General features: G+C 26.4%; 6 protein-coding genes across 8 annotated transcripts; 4 read left to right on the forward strand and 2 right to left on the reverse strand.

Annotated features, from left to right (window-relative positions):
* Positions 1–85: 85 nt before the first annotated feature.
* On the forward strand, positions 86–4,758 carry LOC114127569 (DNA replication complex GINS protein PSF1-like). Of its 2 annotated transcripts, none has more exons than XM_027991850.2 (6): positions 86–234; positions 2,815–2,879; positions 2,952–3,041; positions 3,111–3,201; positions 3,261–3,377; positions 3,629–4,758. In XM_027991850.2, the coding sequence occupies exons 2-6, from the start codon at positions 2,845–2,847 to the stop codon at positions 3,770–3,772; spliced, it is 477 nt and encodes a 158-aa protein (XP_027847651.1). In that variant the 5' UTR covers positions 86–234; positions 2,815–2,844; the 3' UTR covers positions 3,773–4,758. The 2 variants fall into 2 exon arrangements, with proteins under 2 accessions (XP_027847651.1, XP_027847650.1); XM_027991849.2 differs by lacking the exon at positions 86–234 and adding an exon at positions 2,476–2,674.
* Positions 4,759–4,967: 209 nt separating this feature from the next.
* Positions 4,968–6,268, forward strand: LOC126549276 (protein JTB). 2 transcript variants are annotated; one of them, XM_050197970.1, is made up of 4 exons: positions 4,968–5,121; positions 5,193–5,287; positions 5,463–5,705; positions 6,103–6,268. In XM_050197970.1, the coding sequence occupies exons 2-4, from the start codon at positions 5,229–5,231 to the stop codon at positions 6,266–6,268; spliced, it is 468 nt and encodes a 155-aa protein (XP_050053927.1). In that variant the 5' UTR covers positions 4,968–5,121; positions 5,193–5,228. The 2 variants fall into 2 exon arrangements, with proteins under 2 accessions (XP_050053927.1, XP_050053926.1); XM_050197969.1 differs by having other exon boundaries at positions 5,014–5,287.
* A 72-nt stretch (positions 6,269–6,340) lies between these two features.
* LOC114127564 (glutathione S-transferase C-terminal domain-containing protein) lies at positions 6,341–8,464 on the forward strand. Its single transcript, XM_027991842.2, has 5 exons — positions 6,341–6,646; positions 6,725–7,477; positions 7,532–7,744; positions 7,835–7,945; positions 8,005–8,464. Exons 1-5 carry the CDS (start codon positions 6,341–6,343, stop codon positions 8,272–8,274), a joined length of 1,653 nt encoding a protein of 550 aa, XP_027847643.2. The 3' UTR covers positions 8,275–8,464.
* Positions 8,465–8,521: 57 nt separating this feature from the next.
* Positions 8,522–10,596, reverse strand: LOC114127566 (acyl-coenzyme A diphosphatase NUDT19-like). The gene is made up of 4 exons (XM_027991845.2): positions 10,131–10,596; positions 9,658–10,055; positions 9,371–9,578; positions 8,522–8,927 (listed from the first exon to the last, which is right to left on the reverse strand). Exons 1-4 carry the CDS (start codon positions 10,372–10,374, stop codon positions 8,728–8,730), a joined length of 1,050 nt encoding a protein of 349 aa, XP_027847646.1. The 5' UTR covers positions 10,375–10,596; the 3' UTR covers positions 8,522–8,727.
* Positions 10,597–10,755: 159 nt separating this feature from the next.
* On the forward strand, positions 10,756–13,602 carry LOC114127565 (homocysteine-responsive endoplasmic reticulum-resident ubiquitin-like domain member 2 protein). Its single transcript, XM_027991843.2, has 7 exons — positions 10,756–10,910; positions 10,998–11,154; positions 11,249–11,402; positions 12,433–12,730; positions 12,791–12,876; positions 12,960–13,164; positions 13,317–13,602. Exons 2-7 carry the CDS (start codon positions 11,008–11,010, stop codon positions 13,540–13,542), a joined length of 1,116 nt encoding a protein of 371 aa, XP_027847644.2. The 5' UTR covers positions 10,756–10,910; positions 10,998–11,007; the 3' UTR covers positions 13,543–13,602.
* A 1,584-nt stretch (positions 13,603–15,186) lies between these two features.
* On the reverse strand, positions 15,187–17,670 carry LOC114127570 (SAGA-associated factor 29). Its single transcript, XM_027991851.2, has 7 exons — positions 17,464–17,670; positions 16,728–16,799; positions 16,370–16,504; positions 16,185–16,304; positions 15,980–16,126; positions 15,700–15,922; positions 15,187–15,496 (listed from the first exon to the last, which is right to left on the reverse strand). The coding sequence occupies exons 2-7, from the start codon at positions 16,788–16,790 to the stop codon at positions 15,291–15,293; spliced, it is 894 nt and encodes a 297-aa protein (XP_027847652.1). The 5' UTR covers positions 16,791–16,799; positions 17,464–17,670; the 3' UTR covers positions 15,187–15,290.
* Positions 17,671–17,977: the final 307 nt, after the last annotated feature.

A 17,977-nucleotide genomic window follows, 5' to 3' on the forward strand; every position in this document is an offset into this window, starting at 1 on the left:
GACGGCCGTAAAATCACCGAGCGGCCGGAGGACATTTTACGCGCACTGTCGCGATGTATCGGGCCACACGGTGGTGGTCGTTGTCGCCGTCGGTGCGGTGCGGAGGTTACGCGACACTCGCGGCTCGGACCGGAACAACGGACGGACAGCGAAACAAACGCAATCGGTTAATCGAACGTCGCCAACATACGCCCGGCCTGACGTGAAAAAATAAACGATAGCTGCTACTAAACGGTAAACAACACCCTTCGGTGATATGTTTTTTTTTTTTTTTTTTATTTCACATTTTCCAGTCCGTACACCTTGGACGTGCTTTGGACACGTTCTTTGTTTGTATTAACGCCCGGTTCGGAGTTACACCGGTAGAGGGCGCACCGTGCCGAACGAGTTCGTTCCCCGCGGGGCGCCGCGTGTTTCGATGGGTTAAACGCGACGGGCGGTGCGCGGGGGTATCGTGGCCTACGATGTGGTTGTCGGCGGGCGGTGGCGTTCGGGTCGCGGAATCGGTACGGCGAGCGGGGAGGGGAGGAGGGGGACACTCGTCATTCCGTGTCGTCGTCGCCCGTCGGCCACATTGGTCACGGTCCGCGACCACCCGCCGGCCATCGACGACTACGACGACGGTGTCGCGTATACGGTGTAATGCACATTACACATAACAACAACAACAGTAGTAGTAGAAGTAGTAGTAATAATAATAATATTACGCGGGATAATATTTCGGTATGCAATCAACAATTATTTTTCTCACGAGTATAACGTATTGACGTGTTATGTACAACGTCATAGTATTTACTATAGATAATATTATTATATAGTGTCAAATTGGATTACATAAACCTGAGAAACTTTTAATTGATATTATGAATACATTAAATCTGCTAAATATAATATTTTGTTTCTAAACGGAAAAAAAAAACAATCAATTTTTCATAAAAGCTTTACCCGAAGCGGTTGACGAACTTAAGTTAACCATATCCTTTATTATATTTTTTGTTAAACACGCGTACAATCGCATTACGATTTACAAACGTATTTTGTAAATTGTATTCACGTATCTATTAACATTGCGTCATTGTCTCATCTAAGGAACTGTTTGAAAAATCTCAAACGAGGGAAAATCGTTAAAGGTTTCAAAGTAATATCTGTCTTGATTAGTTGATTATACCGGAATTCCATTTTTGTTTTGTTTTATTTATTTTATTATTGTCTTAACAAACGACACCAACTTTTAATACTATTAAAATCTGACATCAAAATCTGTTCAATCAATGAAACAACAACGTATTTTATATTCCGAGCAATGAATGTATCTTACAAGTTACATTCTTATTTCTTACAAATACTTTTATACAAAATTCAATCGAATCCCAATCAGTTTATCAGACATCAGTCATCGAGTTACCAACACTGAATTCATGTTCGTCCTGTACTCCTGTTCACGGGAATCCACACGGAAGCTGAATTAAAACTGGTGCCGTCACCTACTCACCTGAATATTAAAATAATTTAAAATCACGATATCACAACATTCTCAATTGCGTGACACTTGACACTTCTATAATTATTCCTTTCGTGTGTGTTGTCACGTATTTTATTAGTTGCAAGTGATTATAATTCATCGTAAAATGTAAATAAATTACTTGTTTGTTATTACTTATAGTAAAATGTATATAATACAATATTATCTGTATATTATTGTAATTTTCGAAAATAGATATATATTATCAAATATGAAAAAGAATTTGTTTTTCAATGTTATCTAGACTTATTTAAACATTTCTATTTTTCCGATCGAATATCGTACAATATCCACAGAAAATACAAAGCATTTTACTATTTTATCGTGCAACAATTTATTTTTAAATTAAATCTAATAAATAGATAAAAAATAACAATATAGACTAATATAAATTATTTTTTGTTATTTATTACTTTAATACTAGAATTCTAAAAAATAATGCCAATACTGCCAATATACATAGGTAGATTAGAACAATTGTAATGGTTATTCCTATATAATATGATAATGAGAGGTTAATATTCTATATTGGTCTTCTAAAAAAATCATAATTTCATAACATAAATAAGTACTAAGTAGGTAGCTGTTGATATTAAACTATTTACTCATTATTATTATAACTCACTTCAGAGTACTATTGTATTTGTATTAAACGTGTTACACGTTGGTACGTTACTACGCACTACGCAGCGTCGCAGCGCGTTTTAGCCATCTTAGGCTGTGGACGTTTTGGACGTTTTGGTTGCTTTAGAGTTTAGACTTGTCGTCTTGACCACATGGGACTTGAAATAGTAGAAATTGAAAACACTTCTCCTTCCACAGTTTTATTGTATTATAAATATTTTTAAATTTCCTGCACCTTTTGTTATGACAATTTTAGAACATCTTTGACGTTTCATTTTGCCGCTTTTTTCATTAATGATAACAGTTAAAAGATAAGTTTATAATTTTACAATGTATTAACTATTAATATTATTATTATTACATAAAAATTTGATCAGTCATTAGTCAATAAGTTAACCGTATTACGATTAATTTTAATTTTTATTAATTATTTAATTTTTTTTAAATTAAAACATGTATTGTGATAAAGTTATTGAATTATTAAAGGAATTGGAACGTTCTCGCGAAGACACAATACCACCATACAATGTACTTACTGTTATTCTTTACTAGTTACTACATACTATTCTATTACATTTTATTTTAACTAAATAAACATACCACATTTAATGAATTGGTAGATGCAACATTACAATATTTATTTAAATAATTGTATTATTGATTTGTAGAATGATGGGATCAATCAAGTCCTTTCTGAGATGAAAACTTTGGATGCAGAGATTATAGATTTCTTGTAAGTTAATACTTAATACTTTTTTATTAATTATTTAGTTTCTAATTGTCTTAAATAATTTAAATAATTCAGGCGCAAGCAAAAAGATAATTTACCATTGGATGCTATTCGTTTAAGACGCGCAGCTATAGAAAGAAATAAAAGATGTTTGATGACATACATGTAATGTAAAATTTGTAATAAATTATTAAAATTCTGAACCATTTAGTTCAAAATAAATTTATGTTTTAGATGGACTAGATTGCAACGGCTAAAAGAAATGAGATGGGAGATAGGTGCTATTTTACCATCGGATGTTAGACAAAATCTTTCACAGTCAGAAGTATGTTTAAATTAAGTCATGTTAAACTTATATTAAACTTTTCAAGTTTTTTTTTTCAGATAGAATGGTTTAATAATTATTGTAAAACTTTAGTCTCGTATATGAAGACCATAGGATCAGATACTGGACTCAATTTAACTCAAGACACTAAACCTCCAAAGTCTCTTTACACTGAAGTAAATATATACATATTTAATGCCATAGGTTTTTGATCATACATCATCTTAATGAACATATTATAATATGTTTATAATACAACATTTTAATATTAATATGTGCATTAAATTTAATGAATCAAAATCACAACCAAGCTAATATAAATCTTAACTCAAATTGTTACCTAACAATTTTTCAATTTTTATCAATTTTAATTTTTTAGAGAAAATTTTTTTATTTTGTATATTATATATAAGTATTTATATTTTAGGTAAGAAGTTTAGTAGACGCTGGTAAATTAGAATTAGAAAGTGGAGAAGTTTTGATTTTACGAAAGAATAGTCAGTATATGTTATCAAGATCGCAAGCTGAGCCACTAATTCGTCAGGGCATTTTGGAACAAGTCAGACAATAATTTAATATACAAAAAATTGAATTATTTACATGTATATTGATTATAATGATAGTAAATAATAAATATTAATTAAATTCAAATTAATGATATTAAATTTCAACTTTATATTTTTTATGTAACTAAAATATACATTATATATATTTTTTTTTTATTATTTAAAGAATTTGTAAATTTGATACATTCTGTAAATACATTATACAATAAGAAAAAGTTATAATTGGTTTAATAGATAAATTATATCAAGAAAAAAAATATTCACCAACATTAATTCAAGTTTTAGAACTCAACATTTTATTTAAAAAGTTATAACTTTTTAAAATTATTATATTCTTCGATAATAAACCAATCATGTAATTAATGATTGGCAAGGGCTTTGGTATAAAAAAAAAAATAAATATGCTTACATATTATTAGATTACATTTTATTATTAACTATTATGAGTCTTAAACGTCTTAAAATCACTAACCAATATAATGTAGTATCTATTTAAAATTGTTCATAGAAAAATTAGTAAAATTATGCAATTATAAAAAAATAAAAAATAATCAACCTATATAGTTTCTAACTTTTAATCCTGCAATCCTTATATTACTTTGATACTCAAAAATGTCTTCATTTTATTATAATAATGTCTAGGAGTATTTTAGGATTTAGCATGAATTAAAATATTAGGTAATTAACTTACTTTAACAAGAAATTTACTACTTAGTTTCAACCACGGCCACCTATCTGGATTCAAACCAAAATAATAGAGTATACCAATGTTATAAATGTACCTACCAGACTAATAATAATAATCTAATACAAGTTAAATGTATAAATACTGAAACTTAAAACAATTAACATAAATTCTAATTTATACTATTAATCCAAATATGATATTCAGTGTAGACAGTAATGTTTATGTAGTAAGTAGTAATAAGTAAAAATTGTGTTGTTTTGTTAATTTGTTAGTTATTACAATTATTATTTTTACATTATTGTATATTCTGTGGTTGTTTAAGACTTAAGTTATATTTTATGATGAATTCAGAATTGACAAAAAAAATAATGAAATTTCTAAAGCTACTGCTTACTGGCTACTGCAGTGCTTACCACGAATTAAAATATACTTATATATATATTTTAATTCGTGGTGCTTACTATTTGATATCATAAACGAATGATAATATTAACTCCATCGCTATGTTCGTGATAACACAAGCGCCACGAAAGAACACTATATATAGTAATAGTAAGTATTGAAGTGTTTTTGTAGTTTAATGATATCGTAATTTTGTAAATATTGCAATTTGTAAACGACTATTGTCTACAAATCTGTTTTGTTTTGTCGTGGTCCGAATATCTGGTCAGTTTACATGTTTTAACTAGTTTAAACTGAAAATACCTAGTACCTATTTGATATTTATTATTTCGTAGGTACTGATTCAATTGTGTGGTTATTAAAAATGTAAAATGGTTTTGGAATCTTGTTCTGTCAAAAGATTACTACTGTTGATTATATTCATCGGAGGGTAAATATATTATAACATTTTTATTTGTTTATGTGCTATTTAATTTATTTCTGAACTGTACGCTTAATGTTTACTTAAATTTTATTTAGATCAAATAATCTTTTTGTCTTGTTTATAATCTCTATTTTAATAATAAATTATTGAAGTTTATTAAACAAACATTTACTATTTTTAGGATTACGCTACTAATATTTATAAAAATTACGTCTTCAAGTGCATTGTCTGTACTTAACGCCACTATTGTGACAGAGACGTCTGAAAGCGTAAAAGATCATAAAAACTCATCAAATAAATGTTGGTTGCGAGAAGAAAGTACAATTCTGAAAGAATGTCATTTATGTTCTGATAGACCTGAATGTATAAACGCGAGTTATATTGAGACAATTGAATGCAAAATTTCTGGTCTAGCATATAGAAAGTATGTTTATTTTAATATTTTAATAATCTACTTCAAACCATGTCTGATTGTTAACTTCGATAATCATAGCTCAATTTAATCTAAAAAAAAAAGAGTGTAAACATAAGTCAGTCTCTTTTTAGTATATTATCCTAAAGTGTACTAAGAAATTTAGAAATCATTTATCAAATGCTTTTCCAATAAATAATAATTATTAATTTATAATATTTTTTCTTCCAGTATTATTTTTAAAAATATATCATGATTATAAAATAATTTTTATTATAAATTAATACAAACAGTTGTTTTTTTACTGAAAGTACAATGGCCATCACTAATCATCAACATTTTATATTTTTTTTTATAAATTGTATGTATAATACATAATAATAATATAATAATATGTTTTAATTTATAGTTGCAGCAAACCAATTATACAAACATCAGAAAAAGAATTTTGGTTATTCCAAGTTTCACAATTTGTGATTGCTGTAATCAGCTTATCTGTTATACAATACAAAAAAAAACAATTTCATAAAAAATTAATGAAGAGAATACAAAAACAATTGGATTCCGTTGTATAGCTGTGTATACAATAAATTATACAACACATACTGTATAAATTTAAAATTTAATCAATTTATACATTGAATACAATGTCTTCCTTATTTGTTAATATTATCGATTTGGATAAAACCAATGGACATGTTATATGTTCATTGCAAACATCAATTGTATTATTTGTTTGTCAATATGTTAAAGCTCCAGTTATTCTTGTTATATCCAAAAATATTGAAGATAAAGATAAAGATAATAAATTTAAATTCTCAATCAATAATTTATGTTATTCAATTATATTAGAAAATGATTTACCTAGACCAGCATCTGACTGTTTATTGCCAGTATTTCAAAGTAACAATGGATATTACTGTACTGCCGGATTTTGTTCATCAATACGAATGGTATATATTTATCACATATTAGATAGTATAACTAGTAAGTTTATTTTAATAGTATTATGTGTTTATATTTTTTTTTAGCTTATTAAGAGTATTCAAAAAAACTGGATTTGGCTGCTTGGTTTTAGGCAAAGTTGTTTATCTGCTTGTGCTGAAGTATCATCATGGACAAAATATTGTGAAGTCTTATTGCAAACATCAACAAATTCGTTTTTTAATTATCAGATGTCTGATGAAAACGACACATATTCAATTCCTATACAACTGGCTCGTTTTGAATGTCATTTATCTCAGCCATTGCAAATACACAATATTAATAAACGTCTAAATGAAAAATCACTCCATCCCACTCAAAGATTTGCAGATGAAGACAATCCAACACTTTCAGATGTACTGATACTTCCAAATATATATATTGCTTATGAACTGCTAGGGGAAAATACAATGAATACATTTTTACCTTTAACTCTAAAATGGTATAAATCTGTTTTGGAACGTTTAAATATTTCTAGTTATTTGGAATCTATCATTTTTGATAGAGTTAAATTGCCTAAAAATTTTATTTTACCTGAAGTCCCATTTCATTCATTATATAAATGTGATGTACGCCGATATAATCCACGAGCCAAAATATATGTTAAACAAAATGTACAAGATATTATCCAGGCATTTGATACTATTAATATAAATATGAATTTGAGCTCTAATAATTTGTGTCCTATTGACTGGGATAAATTACCTTATGAAGTTCGCCCATCTGGTGGAGATATTCCTGATAAAAGATTAATCAGAAAAACGCAACAATTGGAAAATCTTATTCATTCTACATTAAATGTATGGAAATGGAAATTGTTAAAAGTGAAAATACTAATTGTTTATTTGTTATAGGTTGTTAAAAATGGCGACATAGTAGTAGATTTTTGTTGTGGAAGTGGACATTTAGGAATTGTAATTGCTTATCTTGTACCTAATATAACAGTAATATTGATTGACAATAAAGAAGAATCATTGCGAAGAGCTAGAGAGCGTGTTGAAAAGTTAGATTTAAAAAACATTATGATTGTACATTCTAATTTGGATTATTTTAAAGCAAATTTCCAGGTAGCACTTTATCATGTTATTTTAAACTTTTAAGTTAGCTATTTTACTTGTTTTTAACTTTTTTAATTATACAAATTTAATGTTTATTAGGTTGGTTTATGTTTGCATGGATGTGGTGTTGCTACAGATTTGGTGTTAGAAAAATGTCTACAGCAAAATGCAGCATTTGTAGTATGTCCTTGTTGTTATGGAGGTGTCCAAGTAAGTCAGCAGAACTTTAAAAATGTACATATTTATAAATGATACGATGATTTTTGTAGGATAATCATATTTTGGAGTATCCAAGAAGTCAAGCATTGAGAAAAGCCAATTTCTCATTTGAAGATTACTTAGTATTGTGTCATTGTGCTGATCAAACTCATTTTGATCCAAATTGCACAAAAACACAACAAGGTTATACATGCATGGCAGCAGTAGATAAAGATCGTGCAACCAGAGCAATAGAAGTTGGTTATAACGTGACACTTTCAAAGTTGGAACCACCTACATGTACACCAAAAAATAATATGTTAATTGGTATCCCAGCATAAAAATAAATGCAAAAATATAATAAAATTTTTCAACATATCAAAACAATATTATATAATTTAATAAATGATCTGGTACATTATATGTTAAAATATTATACTTCATATCTTTCCATTTAAAATCAATGTTTAATAGTTCTTTAATGAACAATGTAATAACATATTATTTCAATATTATAAACAAATAACAATACATTTTTTTAAGTACATTTATTATTTATAAATTCTCTTAATTAAAACAGTGTTGCACAGATTAAAATTACTAAAAACTAAATAATTTAATACAGTAATTAACAACAACAAATAAAACAAAAATTTGGTTGATTTGATCAGGGTAAATAGAGATCAAAGTTTGGTAGCATTAAACAATATTTCACAAATTAATTATGGTCAAAAAGATATTAATTAATGTGACACATTATATTTGCAAGTGATAAGCTATTATACTTAATTTTTTCAAATTTTACAATTAGGTAAATTTGCGGGCAATACATGTTTACACTTAGGTGTATAATTTTTAATTATAATTTTTTTTGGTAAATATTCTTCAGTATGATGTAATCTGTGCATCACATCAGAGTCAAAGTCTTGCATAGGTTTATCCAATTCATATTGTACTTCTAAATATTTTTCAGAATTATTGAATTTGCCATCTCCTAAAAAAAAACATTTAAATGCACGATATAAATACAATTATTTTCATTGATATTACAATTGACATAATATGTTTATTGTAATTATTGTTTAGACTTTAGTAGATACATAAAAAATCATAGTATTAGATTACATTTCAAGCATTACAAATTTTACAAAATTTTTTTTATTAGTAAACAAAATTAGTTTGTATATTTTGTCTAGAATTTCATTTTGAGGGGTTAGGAGGAATCCACAGTGTAATATAATTTTTATGCTTGAACTATTGATGAAATATAAGAAAAAAATCATAAATTAATAGAAATTCCAAATTAACAAAAACATGATAATTAACCAATTTCCATATATATATATTTAGTTGTTATATAATCTTAATGCTTTTTTCTAAACTAGACACTAGTTTATTTGATTATACATTGTTAAATAATTTATTTAAATAGTTTACCTGGGAGTAAAGTTAAATACCCATCTTTAGTCGCAATAACCATTGGTAATATTTGTTCACATCCTTCAATACTTCTTTTGCAAGCAAAATTTGTTAATTTTGTAAATGATGTAAACTGTCTTAATCTCAATAGTTCATAATATTGAGGAGTTACAAGTTTTTCATAACCAGAAACAAATCTTGATAATGTTTCATCTGGTGTATTCCACTAAATATAAAAATAAATCTGTGAAATTACCAGACATTTAAAACTGTCTATAAATACTAAATTCAATAGGTATTCTCACTGTTATTTGAGATGTTTCAACACCATCAGGACTTGCATTAACTGGAGTTTCAATAAAAGCAAGAAAAAATTTTGTATCAAATTTTGTCTTCAATAGTGAAGGGGTTAACCAGTTACTCCATAAATGCAAAGCACCAACATCTGGATAACAATTATTTTCATTACATAAATCGATAAAGTTGGATGCATTTTTTTGAACCAATTTTCTCCATCTATCAATGTTATCAATATCTAAATGATGGACAGTTGCACTAGTTTCAGGTTGGCTGCAGTTCATTTTTTTACATAACAATATACCACTTTCTTCAAATGTTTCTCTAATAGCAGTAACTCTTAGTGATAGATACTTTGGAATAGAACCTGGTTCATTGTCAGATACAAATTTAATAGCTGGGCTACCTAAGGAAAATAATACAAGACAATGATTTTAAAATGTGCTTAAGTATTATGTAGATGATAATTAATAAGCCATACCACTGTAGCCAATTATATTCAAATTTAAATTAGTGTTGGTATAATCTGGAATAATGTCTGTCCATTCTGGAGAAGAGTCTGATTTTTCTACAGTCCCCCCTGGAAAGACTGTATAATTAGGTAAGAAAGAATTGATTTCACTTCTTTTAATGCACAATATTTTGAACGGATCCCAATAGACATTTTTTAAATTAGAAGATTTCGTCAAAAGTATTACGCTAGAAGCTTCTCGCCAAAAACTCATATTTAAATTTAATAGATGAACACAATCAAAGTTAAAGTATCATAGTGACAAACATTTAAATTGCATGACTAAGTAGTTGTCCACTTCAAATTCAATTAAATATATAAAATATTAAAATAATTATAATAAATTTTTATTGATTTTTGATGTAAACATTTATTATTTATTATATACACATTTTTATAAACTAAATTACGACTTATAAAGCAGATTGACGGCCTCTCAAGACTTAAGTAATAAGTAGTGAAATGTAAATACTTAATGCTATTATCTTATTTAAATACTGATAACTAAAATAAAAACATTGGTAGGGAATGTACCTTGATAAGTTTTTTTTTATTCTCCGACCAATAAAAAACAGCCAAATAATTGATAGCATAATTTTGATAGTGAAAGGAATAGAAAATTGTATATTATAGGTATGTACTCAAAATATTCCTATTCAGGCGATATTATTTGTTAATAATTGCGTTGTTTCGAAAAAAATCATCGACTTTTGTGCTTTTTACCCCTTTAGTTAGAGTCGTACATCAGTAGTAAGTGTATTTATAATTAGTAGATATTATATAAATTTGAATTAATTAACTTTGTTCATTATTTAATACTTAATTTACTTTTGCAAGGTGTAGAAATATGGACATTGGTCTCACAGATCCTTGGATCACACTAACCATTAAAGCACCAAATCAACAAATCAATGACCACACAATAAAATGTAAATTGGATTGGTCAGTAGCTAAACTCAAAGGGTATATTCATGAAACTTATCCAAACAAACCAGTAAGTGTTTTATACTTCATTGCTGTTAATTAATATGAAACTGAAGTAAAACTATTGTATTTTACTAAATAAAATCTGTTTTACTTTTTTTCAGAAAACAGAGGACCAAAGATTAATATATTCTGGTCAACTCTTAACTGACAGTGTTATTCTGAAAGATATTTTGAGACCCTATGACGAAGACGGACAACTCAATCGTACTGTTCATTTAGTCTGTTCATCTTCGTCTTGTTGTATCCCATATAAAGGTAAACAATTACTAAAAATAAATATTTAATATTTAAATTAATTTAAGCTTATATTAAAAATATGTATAAATACATTTAAATTATATTTTCAAATTAGGTACACTGGTTTTAATATTTATTTTCTAATTTATTTATATACTTTGTATGACTTAAGACTTTATACATTAATAAATTTAGTTAACGGGATTAAACAAATACAATAACATAATATAAATTAATGTATACATTTCTCAATTTAAAATCACAATTAAAAAAATAAAAAAAAATTCAAGAATTTAGTCTAGATCTGTAAACTGGTTAATTGATTCTAGAGTAATTATGTGCAATTTTTTTAAATCCTTAGCAACATTTTATTTTTAGAAATCTAATTTAATGTAGTAGTCTATTTTGTCTATTACCACAGTCAGAGATTAAGAGATTAGGTTGTCTTAAAACCTTTATGTCTGTAAGTGAACCCAACATTGACTATAGTTTGTATGCAGTCAATTTATTGTAGGTTTTTTGAGGGTAGTTCATTCCTAGGACTCCATTATAAAGTTTAAGAACCAATTTTTCTAAATTTTTCTTGTAAAACTAACCCAGCCCTTAGCCCAAGGTGGGCTCCTGAATTTAAATTACAGCTTAAGTTTCATTTAACCCGAGTAAATAACTAATGTGATGTATCAATACCATAACAAGGTGTCTATATCTATCAACTTAAATCAATACAGCTGTCATATGCTCTTATCAGGGTTTCTTGACCATTTTATGTTTTATGAAATTCAAATATTAAAATCATGAATACTAGAATACATAGTATATGTACTATGTTCTACATTTAATATTTAAAATGGGTATGGGTATCAGTTAGTAATTGTCAGTAGGTTGTATGTCATTTATAGTTAATTAATTAAATTTTAGATATTTGTACTACCTAACTTTTGTGTTCAATTCTATTGTATCAACTTATAAAATCGTTTGTTATGTTAGCTGTTAGGTTTCTTTTATTGGTTAATTATTTTTAATGTTACATTATTTTCATTATTTATAGAAAAACTTAAAAGTGATGAAATTGATAAAGAAATCCGCGATAAATGCCCAAAATTAAATGAAGTTAACTATGGAGCAAGTACATCTGGAATTAATACCTCTGCTGACACTAACCCAGAAGCTCATCAAGAAGCTAGTACTTCTTCTAACAAGAAACAAAAAACAAAATCTACACAAAACCAAACCAAATGTAATGATAATATTAACCGTATTCCATTAACACCAGAACAAATAGCTCTTGAGCAAATATTGTGGGTGAATAAAATGTATGCTGTTCAAATGGCAGAATATTGGCAGTCGTAAGTATTTCAATTTTAATAATTATTAATGTTTTTAAATATTTAAATTTAATGTTATAGAGTTGCGTCAAGTTTAGGAGCTCCTATAAAATTGAATACTCCAATCGTTGAAAATGAATCTCCTCCAGATTTACCAAATAATAATAGTAATAAACATTTATAAAAATTATTTAAAATTGAAAAACTTTATGCATGTTAATTATTTTAAACTTACTTATCTTAATATTAGATAACAACAATCAACCAGCTGACCATAATAATGTACCTGCCAATAATGCAAATATAAATGCACAAGAACCTGGGCCTAATCAACAAGATTGGTTGGATTGGTTATATGTATCCAGTAGAATATTTATTTTTATTAGCGTTCTCTATTTCTATTCATCACCTGGACGTTTCATTGTTGTTGCTGGCTTTGCTCTTCTTTTATATTTGTAAGTTTAACATTTGTATTTAAATTTTAAATTAAGTTAGAATTCAGAATAACCTAAATGTATATGTAGAGTTTATTTAAATTATTAATTTTGACCTAAATAAAAATAATTTAAGTTCCATTATCGCTTATAGATTAATTAATTATTTTTAGATACCAAAGTGGAATTTTGAGACACATAAATGAGCATAATAGAAGAAGGTTTCAACCTGAACAACCAGAACAGAATGTTGATGACAACAGAAATTTGTCTCAAGAGCAAAATGGAAATACTGAAGAACCAGCTGTAAGACAAAATGAACGTTTAATTACTACGTTATGGACAGTAGTTAGTACATTTTTTACTTCTCTTATACCACAACAACCAGATATAATATAAACTTTAGATAAACATTATGTAAAAAATAATAATGTATTAAATAAATATGTATCTTAACTATTCTATTTATCATAATGATATAATCATATTCTGTATTCTGTTGTATTGTTCTAGTTCTATATTGTTAAGTTGTATTTTAATTTATAACTAATTAAGTTAAATTTATTATTGTATTTGGGGTATTTAAACAATAATACCATATTACTATGTAATATGTATATAATTATATAGTGACACATCATGTATTTGCTTAAATAAAAAATAAGAAGCACTTATATTTGTCAATAATTCATTCACATAATATAATAAATTATTTAAGGAATAAAAAATATTACACGTATGAATATATTTTTTAATTACTCAAAAATTATGTTGAGTACACTTTGTATTAATTATCTATTTAGCTTAGATTCCTTTTATGCTATTGAAATGTTAATTATACTTATTATTCATAAAATGAATAAATTATAATATTTATATTACCAGCAATATAAGTTAAAAGACTAAATATTATTATATTGTATTAATTATTTTTGAAATATATATAAAAATTATTACAACTTATAAACAACATTTCTACATTTATTATTCATAAGTTATTAGTTATTGTTAACACAAATGTGAATTGTTTTTTTTTCTTCACACTAATTTAATGATATGATGGGTTATTCTTTTATAGTTTATATATATATATATATATATATATATGTATTTGTATAATTTGAAATGTTGACTTGTGTTTGTTCACATGTGATTCTCAACCTTAAACTCATATTCTTATGTATTCAAGTTGAGTACTGTACTAGGTGGAATAACTGTTCAGGTAGTAGTCCCCCCATATGTCACATTCACCAAGTCAACTGACCTATACACTTCCCATGTAAAAATTCCAAGGTCTAGCACACAAGTTGATGGATAAGTATATTAAATAAAAAGAATATAGATGATGCTATTTACTAATCAAAATTATTATAGACAATCCAAAACAAACGGAATAACTTATATAATGTATAGTTAATATATTTTAATAAAAAATAGTAGTTACTACTTACTTTATATTATAATATAATATATGCCATGCACACATAAATACTTTATGTGAATTGTTATTTATATTAATTTTTCTTGAGTCAAGCAAATTCATCAAGGGATTCATTGATAATATTATTTCTAGTACTTAACGATTCAGTTAGTATTCTCCACAAATATTTCTAAGGTATAAGGTTTTAAGTAAAAAACGAGTCATCCTAGCCATGAATATGTAGGCTTATAGTATTTTTTTAATATACATAAATATAAGTAAAAGAGTGTGTTACATATTATAAGAGCTTCTAATGCAGTTTTTGGTTGTTCAGCTCCAACTAACTTTTTGTCCATATTGATACTTCTTCAGTTACCAGTATACTTGAACTAACTATATTCAAATTGATAAAGATAGTTGCAATGCATAATAGGTTATCATAATGCAATTTTATTACACAAAATTAAATAATAAAAAGTTCTGGCCTACATAAAAAACATTGAGTCGTGATGGTAAGAGGTAAAGATTAAACCTCTAAAAAATCTCCTGATTAACGGCTATGCCATTATTAGGTTACTGTCGATTAGATGAGTACCCCAATCAATATAAAGTAACATGTGGGATATTATCCAATGAGATACAATTTTATTAATAGAAAATCTATACAAAACGCTGTATATATTTTATAATAGATAAATATAAACTGATAAGCTAATTTTATATAAAATTAATATTCTACTATCATTTCATCATCTTTATGAAGAATTTCTTGTGATGGAAATGAAACAACAAATCTTTGGGATACAACCATCATTATGGTATATTGATTGAAATCATCTTCAAATAAAACTTCATATCCGTCATAACTTGTTTTAGGTGGAGCTTTCACTAGAGCTTTGAAGAAACAAGTAGTTTGTGGATACATAGCTAAAACTATATAACAATAATTATAGTATTTATACACGAATACATGATACAAATATTAAAATATATAATACGAGGTGAATTGATATAGTTTTTGAAAAATGTAATTTATGAATTAATAATTTGATTACACTCATCAACTAAGATACCTATTCTATCTAAAAATTAAAAAAATTAATAACTATTTTCTTTAGCAGTAAAAGTATACTAACCAAATTGATTGCAGGGAAAGAATGCATCTGGACATGTGACTGGATCAGCTCTCATAAGTGGTAATGGCTTCACATATATTTTTTCTAATGTAAAATTACGGTTAATTTCTTTCACATCAATATCTTCCACTTCGTATTTTCCATTTTTAAATGCAACTGCTTCTGCTACAATCCATCGCTCTTCTCCAGATTGTTTAACAAGTGCTGCCACTAAATCCCCACTCTATAACTTATATAAGTTAAACAAACAATAAAAAATAAACAAATATATTTTACATACTTTGGCAACATATGAAGGAAGTGGCTCAATAGCACCACACAATGGAGGTGGTTGTTCATCATGTTTTGGAAACCACACTGGTATCCTCATTGCTGTTACTTGTAACAATTTAAGAAATGTTGAACTTCTTTGAGACTGCAGAAGTGACTAAATGTACAAATAACTTTTTAAAACTGTTTTAATTTGTATATTATCTAATATTTACTTTAATTTTTTGATGTCTTATGTTTCGAACTTCATATATTATTTCTAACATTTTTCTAATTACTTCTTCTTCTCTAACAGTTTCTATATCAGCTGTTTCATAATAGCTGATTAAAGATTTCTATGCATATAAAAAAACAAACAATTTTTCAATAAAATATTTATAATAATTATTTTATGACTTACTTGCGATTCTGGATCAATCATGCCTTTTTTAATAACTTGTTCTTGTGTATTATTAATTATATTAATAACATCATTATTATTTGAAATAATTGGTGGTACATTAAATAGAGACTTGAATAATTTAACTATAAGGGTCTAAAAATAAATAAAATTTTAACCGTTATACAAATATTTACACTAATACAGTTTAAAAATCTATGTAAAGTAAATACAAAATTTATATGATAAAATATTCTTATTTGAAGTATTGAATTTTATTCCTATTTTTCAAGTTTTAAAAAAAGTATATCATTACACCAGTATGATTATTTACTATGTTTATTATAATATGCATGTTATACTGCTATAAAAATATTACCTGTTCATCTGAATTTTCTTTTCCAGCAACAGTTGTATCAGCTAATGTTTTTGTCACTGCCATAGTTTATTTCTGAAATTATTGTGATAATATATTTCAAACTACTGTAATAAATTCATAGAATATAAAATTTTTTAAAAGAATAGGAAATGTATCTCTTAATTTTTTTAGATAGTATAGGTACTTTGTAAAAGTAAAAAGAAAAAATAAGTGATTATAAACAAAATGTTAACAGATTAACCTGATTAATAAAGAATTTGAAAAAAAAATTAAAACAAAATTATGTTATACAATAAATTAATACTATGAAATTATGGGTATCTTATGTTAAATTAATAATCCTATGTTTTAAGAAAATATCAACATCAGAAGAGTATTATATTTTTTTCTCTGATAGGTACTATTTGTTTTTTTTTTTTATTTAAGCTACAGCTGGTTAATTTTCTCATTTGATAATTTTTTAAATTCAAAAGGTAATAGAATTTAATTCAATTAAAATTATTGAAATTGTTATAAAATAATAGTACTTTAGTAGTATACTACCACAGATCATATAATCTGTGATACTACCAAGTACCTACATAATTAATCGGCTTCGTCTTGTTGGTATGGGTAGTTTAGTCTACTCAACTTCATATTTTGTATACTTTACATGGTTATATAGCCATATATATTTAGTTAACTATAATGAATTTAATCCGAAAATTAAAATTCTTCAAATGGAAACAATACTTACCACACAATTATAAAAGAAATGGTTTATTTCACTGTTTTGAAATTATAATAGAATACTTGTTGGGTAGCTCAATGGTATAAACTAACAGAAATTATTTTAAAATCGTCATTTATTAGGGGGTGTAATACAAATATTAATAACACATACTTTATTCAAAATTCAAAATTTGACAGTACCTATTGAGTGATGTTATTTTGACAAATATTCCGCTAGCAATATTTGATAAGGAAGTGCAGGGTTCCCAAATACGTTAAAAATCCACTAAATACACTAAATTCAAGTTATACCGATAGATAGCGCAACACACGAGCAAAAACAATTAACCCGGTATATATTTGGTAATTTTTTTAAAATACTTAAAAGTCCGTTGCCATTTTCAGAAAGTGACTAGAAAGTAGAAAGTGAATTTCTTAGTGATACGAAAATTTCGGTATTGTCAAGGAGAATCTAAAGGTTAGGTTTAAAATATATTAAATATATAAATACTAATAACTAATATAATAATAAATTAGCT

The sequence above is a fragment of the Aphis gossypii genome, chromosome 1, assembly GCF_020184175.1.
Source record: "Aphis gossypii isolate Hap1 chromosome 1, ASM2018417v2, whole genome shotgun sequence".
Lineage (NCBI taxonomy): Eukaryota > Metazoa > Arthropoda > Insecta > Hemiptera > Aphididae > Aphis > Aphis gossypii.

Excerpts from the sequence above, each read along its gene's own strand:
- LOC114127569 (XM_027991849.2), top strand. The coding sequence starts at position 2,600 with ATGTATTGTGATAAAGTTATTGAATTATTAAAGGAATTGGAACGTTCT. Across the intron at positions 2,675-2,814 it reads ACACAATACCACCATACAAT|AATGATGGGATCAATCAAGT; the intron begins GTACTTACTGTT and ends ATTGATTTGTAG. Across the intron at positions 3,378-3,628 it reads CAAAGTCTCTTTACACTGAA|GTAAGAAGTTTAGTAGACGC; the intron begins GTAAATATATAC and ends TTTATATTTTAG.
- LOC126549276 (XM_050197970.1), top strand. The coding sequence starts at position 5,229 with ATGGTTTTGGAATCTTGTTCTGTCAAAAGATTACTACTGTTGATTATA. Across the intron at positions 5,288-5,462 it reads TTGATTATATTCATCGGAGG|GATTACGCTACTAATATTTA; the intron begins GTAAATATATTA and ends TACTATTTTTAG. Across the intron at positions 5,706-6,102 it reads TCTGGTCTAGCATATAGAAA|TTGCAGCAAACCAATTATAC; the intron begins GTATGTTTATTT and ends TTTAATTTATAG.
- LOC114127564 (XM_027991842.2), top strand. The coding sequence starts at position 6,341 with ATGTCTTCCTTATTTGTTAATATTATCGATTTGGATAAAACCAATGGA. Across the intron at positions 7,478-7,531 it reads TTATTCATTCTACATTAAAT|GTTGTTAAAAATGGCGACAT; the intron begins GTATGGAAATGG and ends TATTTGTTATAG. Across the intron at positions 7,946-8,004 it reads GTTGTTATGGAGGTGTCCAA|GATAATCATATTTTGGAGTA; the intron begins GTAAGTCAGCAG and ends TGATTTTTGTAG.
- LOC114127566 (XM_027991845.2), bottom strand. The coding sequence starts at position 10,374 with ATGAGTTTTTGGCGAGAAGCTTCTAGCGTAATACTTTTGACGAAATCT. Across the intron at positions 9,579-9,657 it reads TTGAAACATCTCAAATAACA|TGGAATACACCAGATGAAAC; the intron begins GTGAGAATACCT and ends TTTTATATTTAG. Across the intron at positions 8,928-9,370 it reads GTATTTAACTTTACTCCCAG|GAGATGGCAAATTCAATAAT; the intron begins GTAAACTATTTA and ends GTTTTTTTTTAG.
- LOC114127565 (XM_027991843.2), top strand. The coding sequence starts at position 11,008 with ATGGACATTGGTCTCACAGATCCTTGGATCACACTAACCATTAAAGCA. Across the intron at positions 12,877-12,959 it reads AGATTTACCAAATAATAATA|ATAACAACAATCAACCAGCT; the intron begins GTAATAAACATT and ends TCTTAATATTAG. Across the intron at positions 13,165-13,316 it reads TTTGCTCTTCTTTTATATTT|ATACCAAAGTGGAATTTTGA; the intron begins GTAAGTTTAACA and ends AATTATTTTTAG.
- LOC114127570 (XM_027991851.2), bottom strand. The coding sequence starts at position 16,790 with ATGGCAGTGACAAAAACATTAGCTGATACAACTGTTGCTGGAAAAGAA. Across the intron at positions 16,127-16,184 it reads TAAGACATCAAAAAATTAAA|TCACTTCTGCAGTCTCAAAG; the intron begins GTAAATATTAGA and ends TTGTACATTTAG. Across the intron at positions 15,923-15,979 it reads TTCCTTCATATGTTGCCAAA|AGTGGGGATTTAGTGGCAGC; the intron begins GTATGTAAAATA and ends TATAAGTTATAG.